At 42.3% G+C, this 19,618-nt stretch overlaps 1 protein-coding gene across 7 annotated transcripts; it reads right to left on the bottom strand.

Annotated features, from left to right (window-relative positions):
- Positions 1–3,670: 3,670 nt before the first annotated feature.
- Positions 3,671–14,780, bottom strand: cdc42ep1b (CDC42 effector protein (Rho GTPase binding) 1b). Of its 7 annotated transcripts, XM_085270535.1 has the most exons (5): positions 14,599–14,780; positions 13,815–13,985; positions 9,268–9,783; positions 7,725–8,279; positions 3,671–4,857 (listed from the first exon to the last, which is right to left on the bottom strand). In XM_085270535.1, exons 4-5 carry the CDS (start codon positions 8,176–8,178, stop codon positions 4,226–4,228), a joined length of 1,086 nt encoding a protein of 361 aa, XP_085126661.1. In that variant the 5' UTR covers positions 8,179–8,279; positions 9,268–9,783; positions 13,815–13,985; positions 14,599–14,780; the 3' UTR covers positions 3,671–4,225. The 7 variants fall into 7 exon arrangements, with proteins under 7 accessions (XP_085126661.1, XP_085126662.1, XP_085126663.1 ...); XM_085270536.1 differs by having other exon boundaries at positions 7,725–9,783; XM_085270537.1 differs by lacking the exon at positions 13,815–13,985.
- Between the last annotated feature and the right edge of the window lie 4,838 nt (positions 14,781–19,618).

Here is a 19,618-nt window from a genome sequence, read left to right as displayed (position 1 = left end):
GATCCACAGTTAAAAACACTTGTATGTATGCATCCAAAATGCTGCACCACGAGTACTGACAGGGACTAAAAAGAGAGAGCATGTTTCTCCTATACGGCTTCCCCTCATCAGCTCCCTCTTAAATCCAGAACTGAATTTAAAATCCTGCTTCTCACATGACCTTATAGTATCATATATCCCCATTAGAGCACTTCACTCTCGCACTGCAGGCCTACTTGTTGTTCCTAGAGTATTTAAAAGTAGAATGGGAGGCAGAGCCTTCAGTTTTCAGGCCCCTCTTCTATGGAACCAGCTTCCAGTTTGGATTTGGGAGACAGACACTAGCTCTACCTTTAAGATTAGGCTTAAAACTTTCCTTTTTGCTAAAGCGTATAGTTAGGGCTGGACCTCGTGACCCTGAATCCTCCTTTAGTTATGCTGCAATAGGTGTAGGCTGCTGGGGGACTCCCATGATGCACTGAGTATGTCTTCTTCAGTCACCTCTCTCATCTCTGGCTCTGTTCCACAGCATGTCTTTTATCCTGTCTTCCTTCTCTCACCCCAACTGGTCACGGCAGATCGCCCCTCCCTGAGCCTGGTTCTGCCGCAGGTTTCTTCCTGTTATTAAAAGGGAGTTTTTCCTTCCCACTGTCGCCAAAGTGCTTGTGCATAGGGGGTCATGTGATTGTTGGGTTTTCATCTCCATGTATTATAGTAGGGTCTACCTTACAATATAAATTTAAAGCACCTTGAGGCGACTGTTGTTCTGAGTTGGTACTGTATAAATGAAACTGAATTAAATTGAATTGAGGTCATTTGAAGAGAAGTGGAAAAAATCGAACAAGCAATGATTAAAACAAATCACACAGACCTTATAGACCTGGGTTTAAACCTGTTTTTTAAGTCTTTTACTATCGGGGGCAAATAGACATAAGAGCAGTCCAAAGGTCATTTATTGTTGAAAAATTGGAAAAACACTATGTGGGCAAAGGGGCGTGATAACAGGCTCTGCCAGCTTTCAGATGAAACAGTAATACTAAGAAACATCTGAAAAATGAACCAGATTAAGCCGTCATGCTTCAAGCATTACCAGACTCATTGAAGCATTCTGTGGAAAAGGTGGTATTTGCAGAAGGTGTGACAAACACTTCAGTGCTAGTCTGGACGCAGCGTTTTCAGTGGGAGAAACGTTTCATCACTCATCCAAGTGACTCCTTCAGTCTCAGCTGACTGCAGGTTTCCCCAATGACTGAAACCAGCCCACAGAAGGAACAATGGACTGGGAGGTCAGTGGTGTTTGATCAGTGGGCCTTGATCAGTGGTTGTTGATCAATTGTCAGGAGAATTTGCATAATTATGATAAAGAAACTGACCTCCCAGCATTAAAAATTTGATTTAATTTAATTTATACCAACAAAGTGACTCTATTTTAGGACCAAAGTAATTATCACAAGACACATGAGCCATAGACGTCCAGGGTAACTGGTGACCTAAAGAGCCTAAACCCAGTAGGCATCTCTTTGTTTGAGGTGATAATACTATTTAAAAATTCATGTATATAATTATCACTATTAAAAAAATGTTGTATTTTACTGTATATAGTAACCATCTGTAAATATTATAGGATTTTGGCTTTTTTTAATGCGCTGATATAATATATCTCCAATTCACTTTTCTAGCTGTCAGTTGTGCTGCTGTAACAACTGAATTTCCCAGTGTGGGATTAAATAAATTTTATATTTATGTATGTTTGGTGTCCACTCTGGGCATCAAATGCATCAATAGCTTCTATACCTGACGTCGTGTTTGGTTATATCATCTGACTCTCCACTGCAATCGGCATACTATTGCATTTGAATGGCATACATCCTATTTTTAGTGAGATCTATAAAATCAACCACAAATGGTTTCAAGTTGGTACACAACACGGATTGTAGCTCCAGTTTGTCTTTAATGGTTGGAACCCTCCTGAAAAAGATTCATGTGTGTATGAGTGAGTAAATGAAGTCTCCCATGAAGAAATGCGGCTCTCAATGATGTCCCATTTTGTTCTTCATAGTATGTTTAATCTGAACTAAACTAAGGCTCGGCTATTTACTGGTTATTATGTAAGGTAGTTTTAGAAAATACATTGATCTGAGGGTTGTCATTGTTATATTTGTAGGCAAAGCAAGCACATCAGATCGACTGTAACAGCAGTTATGCTGAGTGTTGAGGTAGCACCGAGTGAAAATTTGGTCTTACTCATGCTCCTGATGCTACTGATGCTCCCAAAGCATTTCGCAAGCCAGCCAAAAGATGTAACAGTTCTAACTCAGCGGCTCCTCCTGATGGGACATATCTGAAACACCTCACCTAGGAGTGTCCAGCAGGCTTCTAGCTGGCCTAACAAACTCATTTAATCACACTGATAATCTCCATTTGGCAGCTAAATACATTTTAGCTCGCTTGCTGACAAAAAAAATTTACTTACACATACCAGTGTATTTATTCTATCACCACATGACCTGTGCAGCTGCAGAGCTTTGCTGTTTTTGAGGGATTCGTCTTAAATTCAGTTTTGCACACACATTTTCAGGTGTGCTTTTGCACGTCTTTGCAACAAGCGTGGTGAACACAGAGTTGTCGAAGACATGACTGAACCCAAAGAATCGGTCTACTACATTCACTATTAAACATTTACTTAAGTGACAAAAAATCATAAACTGTTTTCAAATAAATGAAAATTGAGAGATTAAGAGATTATGATTGTTAATTAATGCATACAATGAAGTTGCCGGACATGCAGCTCCATTACGGTTTACCAAGAGAGGCTGCAGCAGCCTCAACATTACTTCTTCCAAATAAAAACCAGACCAGAAGTCAGGCTTAGTACACAACCTTGAAGGATGTATCAGTTCCTAAAATTAATCTGGAAGATAGATAAAAGAGGAGGTTTGTGGAGGAGTTATTATCAAGGATGCACAGGTGTTTTTTTTCTTGTTTTTCTTCTTCTTCATGTCTTTAGTTTTGCCTCCTGTCTTTTTGTTAGTGCCACTGTGTCCAAACCAAGCATCACAGCAGATCTTACTCTCATCTTATAAACCTTTGCTTTCACTCTTTCTGCTATCATTCTGTCACACATCATCCCTAACACAGGTCTCCACCTGCTCCACCCTGCCTGCTCTCTCTTCTTCACCTCTCTTGTGCACTGACCATTTCTTTGGATGGTTGTATTTAAACTCCTCTGCCTTAACTATCTCTGCTCCTTGCATGTTCTGTTTCCACCTGTCTCCCTCTAATTCAGACACACTTCTTTTGTAGAAGCGTTGTCACCTTTAGTGTATATGAGGCAGGGTGCACAGCTGAAACACTTCTCAGAGTTTCTTATTTATTATCACCGATGTCTGACGTTGTGCAGCACTTTATCACATTTAAACAGGACTTGTAAATAAGCTGACTCCGGCCACTGTAGTGGTGCAGACCATCCCCTCTCAAAGTAGGTCATGAGTCAAAGTGATTTACAGTCTGACTCATGACTGTTCACAGAGCCAATCAGAGTCTATGAGGCAGGATCACAGTAGACTGAGCTGCATTGTATCAGGATCAGCCACGTTTTATGTTTGCAGTAAAACATTAAGATAAGGAAATCCAGAGGACAGACTAATAGTGGGAGTGGGATTACATCATTAATGGATAATGTAAGCAGATATTTCATGTTTTAAATCAGTCTTTTATTACACCAGCCCACACTTTATTCAACATCGAGTCTAACACTGATACATGTTTACTGAGTATTATAGTTGTTACAGGAGGTCATCATAGACTTTGGATTAGTATTAGAATTGAACCTGTAAAAAAACAAAATAAAAACAAAACAATCCCTTCTGTTAAATTTATTTACAGGGACTGTAATGTGTTAATATTGAAACATAATGCAGCTACTTTGTTCCTTTAAATCCCAGCTTCCCTTTGACACCTCAGCCCTGCGAACTCTTTATTGTTCTTTTAATTTGCTTCAGAACATCATGACTACATAGTGTTAGTTGTCTGTATACTGAAAAGCAACAAATAAATAGACAGTTTAATATCACAACAGCAGTGTTGTCCAGGAAGAGGGGGGAAGTCTGGCATCATGACTGAGTACTGGTCAGTTATTTCCGTGTATATGCATGTGTAAAGGATGAAGGATGTTTCTGAGGAACAGAAAGTCACACGTTCCTCCCTCGTGAACCCAGGTCGCTGGACAGTTTCAGAGTTTTGACATCTATACTTTTATCTCCTCCTCTTCTTCACTTAATTCGTGAGACGCTTCGCGGCTTTGGGAAATAGATTGGTTTGTACCGCTACTGCTCCTCCTCACTCCCTTCGTGAAGGATCCTCCACCGTAGTGGCGGGACAGCACGTCAGCAGCCTTCTGGAACCTTTCTGCCTCCATGACAGGCTCCGATCTATGAGGGGACCGAGCGGACGCATCCGGTGTCCTTACAGACTTCCTGTCCTCCTCCTCTGTCAAATCAGACGTACCAGAGCACCGCCTGTTGTTTGTGTCCTGCCCGATTGACCCGCTGCACACGGAAAGGTCAGGTGAGGTGACTAGAGGGGTCTGCACGGGCGTCTCTGTTAGCGAGCTGTTGTCGTCTCCCTCCTCACCCTGCTCTTCCTCCCCTGCCTCTTGGCTGTGATTGGATATCCGAAGGCGGTTGGGGTCGTCAATCAAGCCCAAGACCTCAGCCATGAGAGAAGGGCCGAGGTCCACAGTGAAGGAAGTGAGGGAGTCCGAGCGCGTACGTGTTAGCCTGCCACTGTCTGGTGCCGAGCCTTTCTGCGCGTTTCCATCATGGAATTGTCTGTCGATGCGGGAGAGGCGCGGCAGAGTGACAAACCCAGACTGCAGACCTGCAAACAAAGACAAAAAGATGTGAATTAATTATATTACCAAATCAAACGAATCCTTTTTTTGATCTGCGAACAAGAACAAACATAGGCTGAACCTCAGCTGATCATGAAATGACCACATGTTGCTTAAGTTGCTTATATCTGCCTACAATTACTACAAGCTGCTTTATAACACATCTCCCCTCCAGCTCCTCCCTGCAGTGCCATATACTGATCAGTGTCATATCTGCTCTCTACTCTGATCAGTCTGTTGGTCTTCTGCTGCTGGTCCTGCCTCCAGCTTTCCATGTATGCACATGTGAGGTGAGGACAGATCCTCGCTGCTTTTTACACTTTTTGAGTTACTTCAAAAACAATTATCTTTGCAGTCTGAATATCACGATCAGAAAAAGAATAATGCCTGTATGTTAAAAAAATAATAATAAGCTTTAATTCTTGTGTGAGCTGGAGGTTATGTTCTGCAGTTTAGCTCTCTGACCAGAAGGGGGCAGCATGTAACAACCCACTGGTAATGTCAGGCTCCACGGTGCCTAACCAACGATAACTCACGCCGTCGTAAACACTGTGAATTAGTGTCACCATCACTTACTGTTAACTGTCAGTCAGCAGAAATGCAAGAGCAGTGAAGGGTGTTAAATGTTTTATAATGGAAGTCCAGCAACGTTAGTGAAGTGCTGGTGATGTTTGATTGATTTAGTTTTAAATTATATGTGTAAAAATTTGAGAAATAATGTTTAAGAAAAAAATCCAGACTGCAGAGCATCAGTGAAAAAACTATATTTGCAAATGACAACAGAGGGCGAATTCAAGACTGATAAGAAAAAGCTCGTGCCTTAGCTCACTGACTCTCTCTCTGATGGCTTACATCATCAACTTTGTGTGCATTCCTTATGAGGTGGGTAATAAATCTGGAGAGCAAAAGGGGATTTCCAGTCTCCACACTGCAGACCGCTGCCTGATAAGCTCTGAACACTCAGCAGATATAATGAATGGTGTGTTTATGGCGTTCACTGAGGCACACGCACACAGAGATGACAGGAAAAGCCCTGCGAGTCTTTCTCTTTCTTCCAAACCAGCTGTGTGTATGTGTAAGTGTGTGTGTTTATGGGCCTAATTGTGTACAGGGGTTGCCTTGGTGATTCCAAATGATTCAGAAGATGCCAGCGTGTTTACCGGTTGTCCTGGAGGAATGTGGGAATGGTGCTGAAAGAAGGGCAACCTCACCCTCTGTATTTATAGTCAAAGTCTGCTGGAGAGTGAGCTCAGACGACAATGAGAAATTGTATCATAGTAACAGTTTGAATTTGAAGAACATAGTTCATCTTGAATATGACAGCATGGCTTAGATACTGGCTCGCTGCCTGGTTATTTTGGAGCATCACATTTAATTTTCTATATAAATACCTTTTGCAGGAACTTCTATCTCAACAACAAAATAGCACAAATTGGCTGTGATGTTAATGTGGCATTGGAAAGCTTCTAAAAGACTAGAAGATCATGACGTCAAACTCATATAATCACCTTGGTTTGTTCCCCTCCTGCCAATACTAATCATTCTTATGCTACAATAGAAAACTTTGTCCCATGTGAGGTGAGGCGAAACCACGAGTTCCACATTTATCAAGGCTGTCAAATGTCAAATGTCAGACCAAGTACAAAAAAAACCAGACGATGCTGATGTGTCGTAAAAAATAATAACTACAATTTCAGCAACAGGATGCAGTTTTTCGACATTCAGTCCGTCTGACTGGACAAATGTGGTATTCTCTATCCACACAGCTAACAGCACTGCTACTCTAAAACATGCTCTGGTTACATATTGTATTGTTTTTTGTAGTTCTATCCTCTCTGGCTGACCACACAAACTTCTCTACAGAGTTCAAAGGATTAAAAATATGCATCTGCTGGTGTCAATACAAAAACATCGTTCATAGAACTAATTATTCCAGTCCTTTAACAGCTTCACCGACTTCCTGTAAAATACCACACTCAGTCTAAGATTCTGCTTCTTACTTTAAAGTCTCACCATAGCATCGCACCTCCATTCCTATTTTCTCTCTGATGTTCTGCACACTTCCCCTCCTTTATATACTCATGGGATCCCTCTGTTGATCTCTTTAAACCACCTGCTCCTCTGACCACCACAAACTTTTGTGGAGCTTTTTTCTTTGGAATTCTCTCTTTTAAAGCTTCCCTGCTCTGTTTGATCTTTAATTCTATGATGTATTAACTTTTAATTTTGTTTCCACCTGTTATTTTATGAATACTGTGCCTTTTGGCATTTAATCGCTCAAAACCTTCAAATGTCAAGGCAATGTTCGTAGGCATGTTTTGACACATGTAGTCTAGCCTCTGTAGCCTCTGTTGGATAATAAAAACTAAAAAGATCAAGAATGTGTGTGAGATAAAGGAGGGGCTGAAGACTAAAGTATATTCATTATTATAAGAGGTAACAATTCTGGTTATCTTGCTGGGTTTATTTGTGAGGTTTCAGAAATAAGTTTCAAAATAAGCTTCTGTCACAACCTCACAGGTTTATCTGACGTAACAGGAACAAGCAATTTGTAAATGGATAGTGCTTCTAATGGCTTATATTGTGACCTTTGACCTTTTCAGCCAACTGTGCAGTCCCACTGTCAACACGAGCGCACGCAGTCTGTGCTCGAAGTCGATTAATCTGTGCCGCCGTAGCTCGTGTGACACTCTTTCAGATAACACGCTGCTGCCTTCTTAATAAACCGTTATATTTGCGTATGATCGCCGCCTCTACATTTTCTCTGCTCACTTTTAATGACGATAATCTCACCGCTAAGATGCTTTACATAAGTCCAGTCCCATGCTGGAAGTGATTATCTGTATTATCTCACCATATGTGCAGAAGGAATCATCTGTTGAGCTGATGGAGCTGGGGAACAGCACCCTCTGCAGGCACCCATTAGATGAGTCTATGTTCAGCTGGGGCAAGGAGATCGCATTCTTGATGATAGGTGAGATATCTGGCGGCGGGGAAGACAAATCGCGAGAACCCCCTCGTGGCCGCGGACCAGAAGTCTTGCGCACATGCCGAAAGGTGCGTGTGAAGAATCCTGTTGTTTTGGAGCTGCTCGCTGAGTCTGGACTTCCTGGCTCCCTGATGCCTCCGTAGTTGCTGAGGAAGGAAGTGTCGCCAAACACATCCCCGCCACGACCGACGTGCATGGTGTGGCGGAAATCTCCCAGCGGTGGGCTGATCATGTCCACAGAGAGGTCGCTCTTGAAGCGACGTTTCCCTTGAGAGCCAGACACAAGGCCTTTAATCCCTGGCAGCTTTCCAAGACTCATAGTGGCAAAGAAAAGTTGCGTAATTTCCCTTTAAAATTTGAATGGAAACGCCTGGACTCTGATTACACGTCAGTCAAGTCTGAAATCCAGTTTGGGGTCCACTGGAAAAAAAAAAAAGAAGGAAAAATTGAAAAGCCTGGACAGCGAGGAGAGAGAACAGAAATATGTGGTCGTTCAGTCAGCAGAGAATGTGTGTATAATCAATTCTCAATACAGTCACAGCCAGCTATTCATCCACTGCCTGCCCCCGGCGTCCTTTTACATCTCCACTCTAAGATGCCAAAATGAATGTAGAGCCATCCCCGTCTATTTCACCCTCTCTGTCTCCACTCATTCACCGCTGCTTTTGTCCAAAATGACCAAACGTACTTCTACTGCGCAACTGTAGATTTCGGTGATGACAAAATAACAAAGATAAACGTCAAACCACGCTTCCTCTGGTTACCTCAGCCTGAGAGCATAAGGCTGACTGAGTAGTTATTCAGCAAATTAAGAAAAGAAAATCACTTCACAGCTGAAAGGACACTCAGCTGTCAGACAGCTGTTTGAAAACAATAAACCAGGCTGGTTTTTATAGTGCTTTCACTTAATTTAATCCTTTGTTTACTCTTGAAGAACTTAAATTTTGCTTGCACACATTAAGAGAATTGTGTCACCAGGAAGTCTTATGAAGGTGTGCTTAATTTCCCTTTTATGAGGCTTTTACACAGAAACAAACAGCAGACATTAAAGGGTATAACAGAAATATTACTACATTCCTTCACTTGACGTACTTTCTCTTCTCACTATTGCTGATAGCCTAAATTAGCCTAAATTTGAGACAAACACTTGAGTGTGTGCCTGAGGTGTTACTCAGGTCTCTGTGGTTTCTAACCGCACTTTAGCAACCCATGAACATTGCATGCACACGGGGCAAGCAGTGATGAAATGCATGCATCCTGAATCACTGAATGGAAATTGTCAGTCTTTTGCTTTTATTGGTCAGTGAGCTTTATCTTGCTTGAGGTTCACAAGCTTTCAGGTACTTTCTGTAAAGACTCAAAAAATACAGCTGAAATTTAACACTGCTGCATTTCCGATATTGCTTACTGGCATTAAGTGTTTGTTCTGAGAGGGTCTTAAGTGTCTTATCCACTGCGCTGTTCTCCACTTGTCTTCCTTAGTGTCCGAGCAAACAAAAAACAGAGCGTCCGCTGCCATGCACAGTCTACCGCTGAAAAGATTTATCCATGTGTGGCACCACACTGTCCACAGGACATCCTGTCCCCAGGCCTTGTCGCCCGGCTTCTTTGTCCTCTGTTCCTTGTTCCCTGTGCACCCAAGAGGTAAAACCTTTTGAGAGCCAACGAAAGCAATCAGAGCAAAAGAAGAAGGCTGATGCGCTCTTGGAAAGGGCAATAAAGTAAAGCGGTGTAATCCAGTAACTGTTTCGTCTGCATCGTTCTGGGAGAACGATAAAGCTCCTTCAGGATTGTCCGTGCACTGGATTAGCTGCTAATCCCTTCTGTCTTCCCTCCCTCTCGGACTCCCTTACTAGCCTTCTTCAATCCACTTAGGACTTCAGTGTTTGCCAGGTAGGTTTTCATTCAGTTCACATGGGGCAAGCTAAAGATTAGGGAGAAAAAAGGAGAGAGATGAGAGTTACACGCAAGACCAAACCCTAAACAAGGAGTTTTCAGGCAGACATAAATGCATCAGAGCTCTAATATGTTGCACTGCTGGGATTATTTGCTGGGAAGTCTGTGACCGAACTTGACAAATAAAACCTGACGGGGAGCTTACAGAGTGTACTTAGACTCACCTCCTTACCCTTTACACACTTTTGTAGTTTAGAATCTGATTTAGTTTAATGTTGAAGCAGTGACTCGACAGGTGGGGAAATAATCAGCTCTTTGAATAAACGACTCTCCAAAAACATCCGAAGGTCCCCAGGTTCTGTTTTTCCTGGACACACTTAGAGGACTGTCTTCCTTCCTGCTGAACGAATGAATCCAAGGCAAAAGGAGCACTAGTAATCTCCAAACACGAGACCTTTCAACAACACAGCCAGCGATGGATTAACAGCACAGGCTGCAGGAGTTACTAGCCGAGGCTGCTGCCGGGCCAATCTGGAAGTGTGATCGAAGAACTTAAGTAAGATGATGGCACCACGCTTGCTGGGCATAGGTCTGAGCTAAGATCGCTTTCTATTCATTTTTGGTTACTGATAGAGTTCCAGCACAAAGATTTTGAAACAGATAACATTTACTGACCTGAAGAAGGGAAAGAAATCAGAGGAAAAAGTGGACATATTTGCAGAAAGAGCCAATATCCATTCATACAAGAAGAGGGAAAGTCTGGGGATTTGACCACTTCTGATCTCTCAGCTCAGCTTAATAATACTTAGCTTTAGTGATTTGGGCCTGTGCAGCACAAGAAGGTGAGTGACAGATAACCATTAACCTCAGAGGCAAACATGCAGTGTAGATGACAACACCAGCCTTGGAAAGAGTTGGATTGGAAACTGCTTTGTGCTGTTGGGAGTTTTAGATTAAATCCCCAACTTTTGAATTCCTTCAATTAAAATAAAAAATATGACTAGCTTTTTGTTTTTATTCCTATTTCCTAACACATTAGTATTACATATGAACGAGTGGAGCACCCTTTCAGGCAGAGTGCAACTTGTGTTTTTGGAGCTAAAATTTACAGATGTCCCATAAACACATCACGTGCAGGCACTCATGACCTCAGAGTTTTGAAAACAGGGACGTTAGGAAGATTCAGTCGCTGCAGTAAATGCTTGTGTCTGTGTGATTGTGGCTTCAACATGTTGCTGTGTAGAACAGGCAGAATGGTTTGCAGCTTTCTAAAAACTGCTGATCCAAACATGTCCAGCTTTCTTTGTGGGGAGCAGAGTAATGACATTTAAAAAAAGACAACTTTATGGCCTGTCCTCACTTTCTACACCCATTGAAAAAGACTTTTTGAGAATTCGGACTAAGTTTTAGGTTTGGGTTTAGAACTAGGCCGGGGTTAAGTTAACAATTTTGTCAATTTGTTCTGATGGTTAAATTTAGAAGTAAGAAGCTTGGCAATTATTTAATGTCAATGATCGCAAAGATAACTAAACAAATGTGCACCTGTGTTTCTATGTGCCCCTCCCACTACACACAGAGTGGAGCAGCTAGCAGTCACTCTAGGGCAGGGTTGGAGTGTTAACTTTTCCAAGTTAACCACATTAGAAACTGGGACTGTTGTGGAGGGCTGCATCAATGAACTCAATTCAATTCAATTCAATTTTATTTACATAGCCCCAATTCACAGTCATAGCTGCCTCAATATTCTGCTTATTATGAATTTTATCTCTATGTAAGCATTTTTGGTGCAGCCATCCACAACAGTCCCAGTTCCACATGAGGCCCGTTTGGCAAAATTAATTGCACACCCCTGCTCTAGAGTAAACGCTGCATAAACACTGGCATCATGGAACAACTTTTCGCGTACATATAAGAAGCACTGGTAGAACTGGCCTCAAACTCGGTGCTGCACTCACTCAGGTTCCTAGCGATGTTTGACAAGGACCATATGAATCGCTATCGATGCAAATGAAAAGCAAACACAGGGACAAAGTCTCCTTGAATTATTACTACTAAGTGTGTTAATCAATCACAGCTTCTCATGGTGCAGCTATTATGTTTCTCCAGCTCTTCTAGCTGCCAAATTCTTCTAGGTACATAACAGACTTTTATATAATCTTCTTCCCCCTCCCCTCTTGTGACTTTGTGAGCAGTAATTCAGCTCAGCTCTCCATGTAAAATTAAGTGTAATTCCGGCACATAAACTCAGTTTGGAAACTTCAGTCCTACAATTGGCCTTGTTAGGAACACACAGAAAGACGTTTAGATGTGCTAAACATGCTAATTATCCCTAAATTGAACCTGCGGGCATCCGTAAACAAACCTGTTTCACATGAGCGGCCGGGCTGATTGCAGACACAGTGGCAAACATGCAGGTCTGAAAAGTGTAATGGGAACAGCGTGCAGCTGGGAGAGCAGACCGGACGCCATCAATTATGTGCATCAAATAAAGGATCTGGGGACGCTGATGAGAAGCACATTTATACCTCCGTCTTTAAGTGTGTGTCCCCCTCGGCTTCTATTTTAGGCTTTCACTTTAATTAATCTCACTGTCCTTTGTCTCTGTCTTTCCCTATGTCACAAAAACACACACACTGTCAAACATGCTTCCTGTCTCTGTCAGTCACCCAGCTGCAAGTGGAATTACCGCGTTAGTTAAACATCTGGTACCACAGACCCACAAACTGCAAAAATGGGCTCTGGAGACATCTGAGAGGCTGGCAGCGAAACATGGTCGCATGTAGACTTATATGGCAGAGCGTTCTCACTCCCGAGGCGTAACATGTCGACGTTTTGTCACGTCCCGCGGCGTTCCTGAGGAACGCGAAAGGAGACCTTCGGCGTTCTTATGGTACGCGGCGGGTTATGGCTGGAATCCAGTGCAATGACGCTCCCGCGGTAGTAGACGTTCCAGCCCTGTATTCCAGCCCTAAACCTAACCTTATCCCTAGCCCTGACCATAACCTTATTCCTGACCTTAACCAGGACTTTAATGATGTTAAATAGCGTGTTTCTAAGCGATTTGAAGAAAAAGAGCGAACATGTGTAGGTTCAGTCCAGACGGTTCTCATATTTCCTCTTTTTCCGAGGTCGTCATTTAGGAACGTGGTGGGTAGCCGAAAACGTAATATGGTGACGATTTGTCACCTAGCGTAAAATGTTACGCTTTGGGAGTGAGAACGGGTTGTATATGGAGATGCAAGGCTGAGTCAGAGTGGATCAGCTCTGAAGTTGCTTCCTCCCCTGGACCGGAGGGCCGTCGTCCTCTTAGAGCACTGCACCAGCAAACTGCGGTTGAGGTCAGAGCACCCTGACCATTACACACAGCTCAAAAATACAGCATGCGCTCACTTTACAAGGATCGACTGCTGCAACGTGGCAATGCACTTCACAGCCTGCCATGAGGGTGTCTGTGCTGCACACGTTCAAGAGCACTATACATGATTTGACTCTGTCAGTGATGACTGAGAGGTGTGACATCTGGGTTTACGCTGATTCAACTGATATCACAGTGCGTACATGGAAGCGCTCACTTGTATATGACCTTTCTTTTCCTTCCTCTGTCGCGTACCTTGATGTTCTCTTGAGTCAACAAAACTTGTGCAGAAACACTGAAGATAACAACACTAACACTCCCCGACGGGTTCACTAACTTATTTTTTAGTGCACAAATACTGTGAGGAAAGCACTGCAAAACAACTGCAGGGTAAGCAAACACATCAGTCACTGTGGCCTTGTTTAACACTCGCCATCTGTCACTAGTTTCATGAATTCCTTTTTTTATGTTTGGGACTTGGGTCAACAAAACTCTGGGGAAACAAGGCCCGGCAACAGTTACGTGCAAACACGTCTGATTCTCTTTGAGAGCATCGCCTGACAAAGGCTATAATGAAATCTGCCAAACTTCCATCAAGCAAACACAATGAGAAGGTGCAGTTGATGAAATATTAAACTGGCAGTTTAAAGGAGTAATTATTAAGCACATAAAGCATGTTTAGTTCATTGTCCTCGTTCACTCACCATCCTCAAGAGAGGTCAGCGATTAACACAGGCCCAAGCCTCTGAAAGGACTCCAGTTGTTTAGATGGTTGAAGGGCAGCCTCTCTAACAGTGACGCCAGCTCCCTGACAGGCTGCCAGCCCAGTGATCTGAGACCTGGCACAAATCTGGGACAGTTGTTCTGTGGCTCAGCTGGAGGAGAACACCAACCAATTGATTTAAAACGCTTAAACCAAACAAAATCTCACCACCTCAGTGCACGTTAAGGGCTTTACAGTCACTTCTGTTTTAATTTGATTAAAAACACAAACCACCTCTGAGTTTGTGGGAAGTGACGCTGTTAAAGAGGATGTACAGAAAAAGTTACGCAAAAAGTCACTTCAAATGAAGTGACTGACAAGCTCGGGGATACAGAGAGACGTTTACTGAACAATGATGCTGCATTTGGATTGATACACCTGCAATATATGAACGGTGTGAAGCTTGGATAGCGCTTTTTGTTTGTTTCTTTGTTACTTTGCAGAGACAAACGGACTCTGTCATTGGAACAAAGGCGTGTAACAGGTTATTACAACTGAATAAGACGCAAAAGTGAAACAGCTCCATGCTGTTCTTCTCATACACTGAATGCATGCCTAAAAACGCACACACTGGAGCGTAAATTCATAGGAACACTTTATTCAGACCGCGTAACTGCACCTCGGCTATAACTTTTGCTGTTCTTATCGCAGGCTCATTAGCAGTTCTCGGTAAATTTCAAGCCACATGCACAAAGCCATTAACAAACTCCCTCGATTAATCTTACCTTAGAGAAAAGAAGGGAAAAAACGCAGAGAGCGGATTCTAAAAAAATTCGAGGTTACCATCTATTTTCGTTTTCATCCTGCTCGGTTTGCGGCGTGCACCGTAAGTTTCTGCTGGGACATCAGTGCACCGCAGCAGCGTAGCGGATCCGTGCTGGTGCTGCTGCTGCTGCTGGCAAGTGAACTGGAAGGGGATGGGGAGGAAGAGGAGAGAGAGAGAAAGAAGGGTGTGGGTGGAGGTGGTAGGAGGACCTCGGAAGTGTGAAACCCTGCCTTATGCATGTATGTTATAGGTGAAGCAATGCAAAGCTAAAACCTGACCGAGAAGGATCAACATTAACTCAACATAAGAGGAATGAAAAGAAGAAAGAGTGTGAACAACGTGCAGATCTGTTCATCAGGCTTGTGATAAAGCAGAACGACTCAAACAGCAGAAATAGCTGACACAGTCACAGGCACGTGTGAGCCTCATGGAGGGCTGGAGGCTTTAATAAGAAACTATAGTGGCCGTACCCACACTGTCCAGCCACTGTGAGGTTATACTTATAAATATGAGCACATGTCTAGAAGTTTTGCTCTTGTTTATTTTATTTTTTTTAATGTGCATTTACTTCCTGTCTGAACTCATCTGCATCTTTGGCCCTGCCTTTGGGCAGGAAGCAGTAACTCTTTATCAAAAACATGACCTGATATGTGCAGCAAATACACAGACACATGCACACGCCCTGACCTTTATTCAGATTTCCTCATATCTGCATAGATGTCATCTGTGGGTTTGTGGCTTTTTGAGGAGAAAAAATACACTCATGGCCAAGCTTATGTGGGCATGCAACTATCTGTTTGCAGGTAGGTGTGTGATTGTGTGGGATATCTGTGTGAACAGCTCTTTAACAAAGCACATATCTCACACATATATCCACAGCAGACACAGAATAATTCTTTACTTTAAATCTGTTAAACCTTTGCTTCAGTTGACATCCATCAAACTCTTTAATATGACTTTTTAGAAGAGTTTTGGTGCTTCTTATTCTCACTAGTTTTGCTCTTTTAAACTGAGATTCAGAGGTTAAATTATCCCCGTAGGTCCACTAATGCCTACTTATCACTCACACCAGCTGTTGTAGTCCCAGAAATGAAAAAAAAAGAAAAGTCTAAAGATTTGACTGGATAAACAGAAGCCCAGATGTCTGATCTGATTACCTTATGATGTATATATGACAATGAAAAATCATTTTGAAACCTGCAAAATACGATCTCATTGCAAATGTTAAAGAGCAAGATAAAAAAGGGGGGATTGTGGGAGAGAAGCTGATAGCTCAGATGAAGTTGGTAAAGGGGAGGCGCTTGAAGAGAAGCAGATGTGATGAAGGGAGACGGTACTGCGGACGGATACGAGACAAGGTTTCATCACTGCTGTGTTAATCTGAGTGGTTGAGCAGCTCCCACTGACAAGTATCACAGGCTCTCTGATGAGCAGTGGAAAAAAAAAAGAAACAGAAGACAGAGGGAGTGAGCAATAACAGGAAGTCAGGCACCATAAACTATTGTGCTGAAAATATTGTCTCTGCTCAGGAGTGTTTGAGATCACGTTTTGAATTCTTGCACAAGCAAGTTATGGCAGAAATGGGCTCATGCATGGATTAAAGAGGACAAACTGACCAAAAAAACCCCACAAAAAACACACACAAAGCTTGTGGGAAAAAGAGGAGGAAAGAGAAGGGGGTGAAGAGGAAGGAATGCTAGTCAAACAGGATGAGAAGTCTCAGACAGACGAAGGCTTTCTGCACAGGAAATGGCTTTCTCGCAAATCAGAGAGGACGCCAAGAAGTTAAAACTCCTTTCAGATGCTGAAATTCATTTAGCAGTTAACGTCTCACTATCGCCATCGGCCTGTCAGTGTAATGAGCTCATCCAGTATAAACACATTTAAACAAATTAGCTATGGTTAAATATAAGGGTGATTTCACTTTGCACTTGGCTCCTGATTGAGAGACCAGATACAGGGTAGACTCCTGATCTCCACAAACCCAGATGTGCGTTTGTAGAAGACTCTGAAGGTGATATATGGAAGGTTTAAAAGGGACAAAAAAGAAGCTGATCTCTCTGTCTTTGCTGGACCTACGCTCCTGTTTTGGATGGATTCAGGCCTGCCAGGAAGCTGAGTGTTGGCTCGGAGACAATAGAGTATTGTAAAGCAAATCCTCAGTGCTTTCTAGGCTGCAATAAAACAACAGGCATGAACACAAAGACGCATGCTGAAACACTTTGTTTTTAGATACCGGGGTTTAAATTTAGGAGAGCCGTGTTTTTTAAGACAATAACGTCTGACGCAGATTATCTGTTTATTCTATTCTATAATTATACTGAGATCATTCCCTGGAAACTTTGCAACAAAAAGTTTCTCACCTTTTGCATCACATCAGCATTTTTGCATCAGAACTTTGTTAAACTCTTCCTGCAAAGTAATCTACCTCTTAGCTGTTGATCCACTAAGTCTCCAAGAGAAGCCCAGAGAGGCAAGCCAGATGTTTTTTTATGATGATGCAGATCTTTTGCAGGTTCTTTTTAGAGGTCAAGGAAATTATATATAAATAAAAATATTTAAAACTACCAAAACACGCAAAGGCTTAAGGTTGTGAGGGTTAATTACAGGACTTTTTCTGTGACCTCCTGCTAGAAAGCCATCTCTGTTAGTAGTCTCACACAAAGCAATGCGCCCCAGAGATGCTCTAACATGGGTTTGTGATGCTAAAGAAAAAATATGAGAATAATGAGGAGTAATTGGTAAGCCTTGACATTTGGCTTGAGCTAAAGTTGAACCCCAGTGTCCAGGGCAAAATTCCAGTATTTGACCCACACATCTACCCCTCCCACGTTCAGGGACGTTGCTCTTTAGTTCTTCAGCAAAAGCCATGGGGTTGTGCAATTCATAGTTTTGTGGTTAAGTTTTACAAACAAACACTTTAAAAAAGAAGAACCACAAAGAAGGAAAGAAAGCAGCTTTTTCACCAGTTCCTGAGAAAACATTTTTCCTCAACCAGTTTCTACCAGTTAAAAACAAAGAAGTCAACAAATTATCCCGGCTGAGCCCTTTTCGAACCTTAATTTATGTCTTAAAGGAAATAAATAAATTTAGATCAGACTGAAAATGTGCCTAATAACAATGGTGATTTAAAATGTGGGGAGCTTTTATATGAGTGGGGTATCACACAATTATTGGTGCGTTTCTGCAGTGTGCTTTAGAAAAACAAGAATCTGGAGTACTGAGCTCTCTTAAGACATTTCAATGCATTGCATCACATAGTGTCCAAAAATTCAATTTGCATGTGTGTGCTGCATGTCTCTGTCAATTTTCTAAAAAGTGTGCATGCATGTATGAAGCTTTACTTTGCTCTGTAGGAAGCCACACTCCAGCTCAGTGATTCTCACCTTCTGCAGTGACAGAAAACAGCATAAGTAAGTGAGGGCACAGTTTTGTGCAGGGATATTGCATGACCTTTTTAAAAGCCAGGAGGAATCATTAGAGATACAAAGACTCAGCAAGAGTTAATCTCTTGTCCCTTTATGTCTGCCTGTGGAGACAGATGACGGTGCCTAGGAGCACCGGTGAGAAACCAGCCACTGTTCTCACAGAAATAGTTGCTCCTGCTCAGCGCGTACACCCAGATGCTGAGCTGGATATGAAAACAAAGGATATGTCAAAGATTATGAGCAACAACTAGATGGCTTCTTGAAATCTTACTGAATAACTTAACCCAACTAATACTCTCTCCAGGAGGGTTGATTGTCCTGTTGGTGAGTTTCATTGATGCCAGTTAACATGAAAAAGCCAGTGGTATGTGACCCAGCAGCAGGTGTGGCATCTGTCAAACCTTTGACCTTGGACAGAAAACAATGACACCCATATGCTATCTCTGCTTTTGTCCTCTTCAACTTTACATAAAGCACAGAAGCAGGAGCTGCCACAGAAAATAACACCGGGCATGTTGACATGTGAGCTTAAATACTCAGAAAAACGAGTGGAATCCAAAAAGACCAGAAAAATATATATAATGTGTATTGTGACGGTTTTATTACTATATAACCCTGATTCTGTTTTAAGGCAACTTTTAGCATGCGGTTATAGCAAAAGATGCCTTTTTAACACTGCGTATCTGAAAATTGATGTGCAGCGGTTTGTAAAGTTGTCTGTGTCTGCATTTCAAATGTGTGGTGAAGCTCAGATTTAGACAGCCCTGTTACACCCTGTAATTCTACTCAAACCTCACTGCCCTGGAAGGAGAGTGACAGGAAGAGGAGCAGGCCGGGGCGCCAGTTTTCACTGGCACCACAAAGATGTTTGTGTGTGCGTGTGCGAATATTTGTCTGTGTTGGTTTATCTAAATGTGAAAACAGACTCTAAGCAGCATAATGGGTCAATTAAGGATGATTGATGCCGTTAAGGTTACATTTAGTGGTTGACGTTACTTTTGGACTAAACTACCTTTTTTTACTACTAGAGCGTACATTAAGAGTTTATATTTGCCTTTCACACAGCTCTAGATGTGTGCGTCCGTTTGTGTTGTATAATCCCAACTACAAACCAAAGACATTTTCCTCTTCTTTCATTCCAGCAGCTGCAAAACAGCCTGACCAAGACCAATAATGCATGATTTGTATAAAGAAGGAGACACCAAATTGATTATGCACTGTGTTGTGACTACAATACTGGCAAAAGAGCCAACCGCCATTTATATTTTGCCAGGAAAAATATATGGAAATACATATGCCCCTACCAACCACAACCTGGGACTACCTCAAGTAGACTAGTATACTATTTTCCAGGGAACACTGTTGGAACACTTTTTTTTTTTTTGTCTATCCTGTTACCTATTTAATATTACCTTATTATTAGGGCTGTTTTTGTTGTGCATCTGCACTTTATTGTTGTCAATGTCTACGCATGGGACAGTGTGAAACGTAATTTCAATTCCTTTGTGTCAGAGATTTACAGTTAACAAACAGTCAGGTGAATAAACAACA

The sequence above is a fragment of the Mchenga conophoros genome, linkage group LG4, assembly GCF_057382185.1.
Source record: "Mchenga conophoros isolate Kocher_MC1m ecotype Shallow Benthic linkage group LG4, M_conophoros_male_GT1.1, whole genome shotgun sequence".
Lineage (NCBI taxonomy): Eukaryota > Metazoa > Chordata > Actinopteri > Cichliformes > Cichlidae > Mchenga > Mchenga conophoros.
The sequence above is the reverse complement of the archived record's forward strand: the minus strand, read 5'-3'. Positions and strand labels throughout refer to the sequence as shown.

Excerpts from the sequence above, each read along its gene's own strand:
- cdc42ep1b (XM_085270536.1), bottom strand. The coding sequence starts at position 8,178 with ATGAGTCTTGGAAAGCTGCCAGGGATTAAAGGCCTTGTGTCTGGCTCT. Across the intron at positions 4,858-7,724 it reads TGATTCCTTCTGCACATATG|GTCTGCAGTCTGGGTTTGTC; the intron begins GTGAGATAATAC and ends CTTTGTTTGCAG.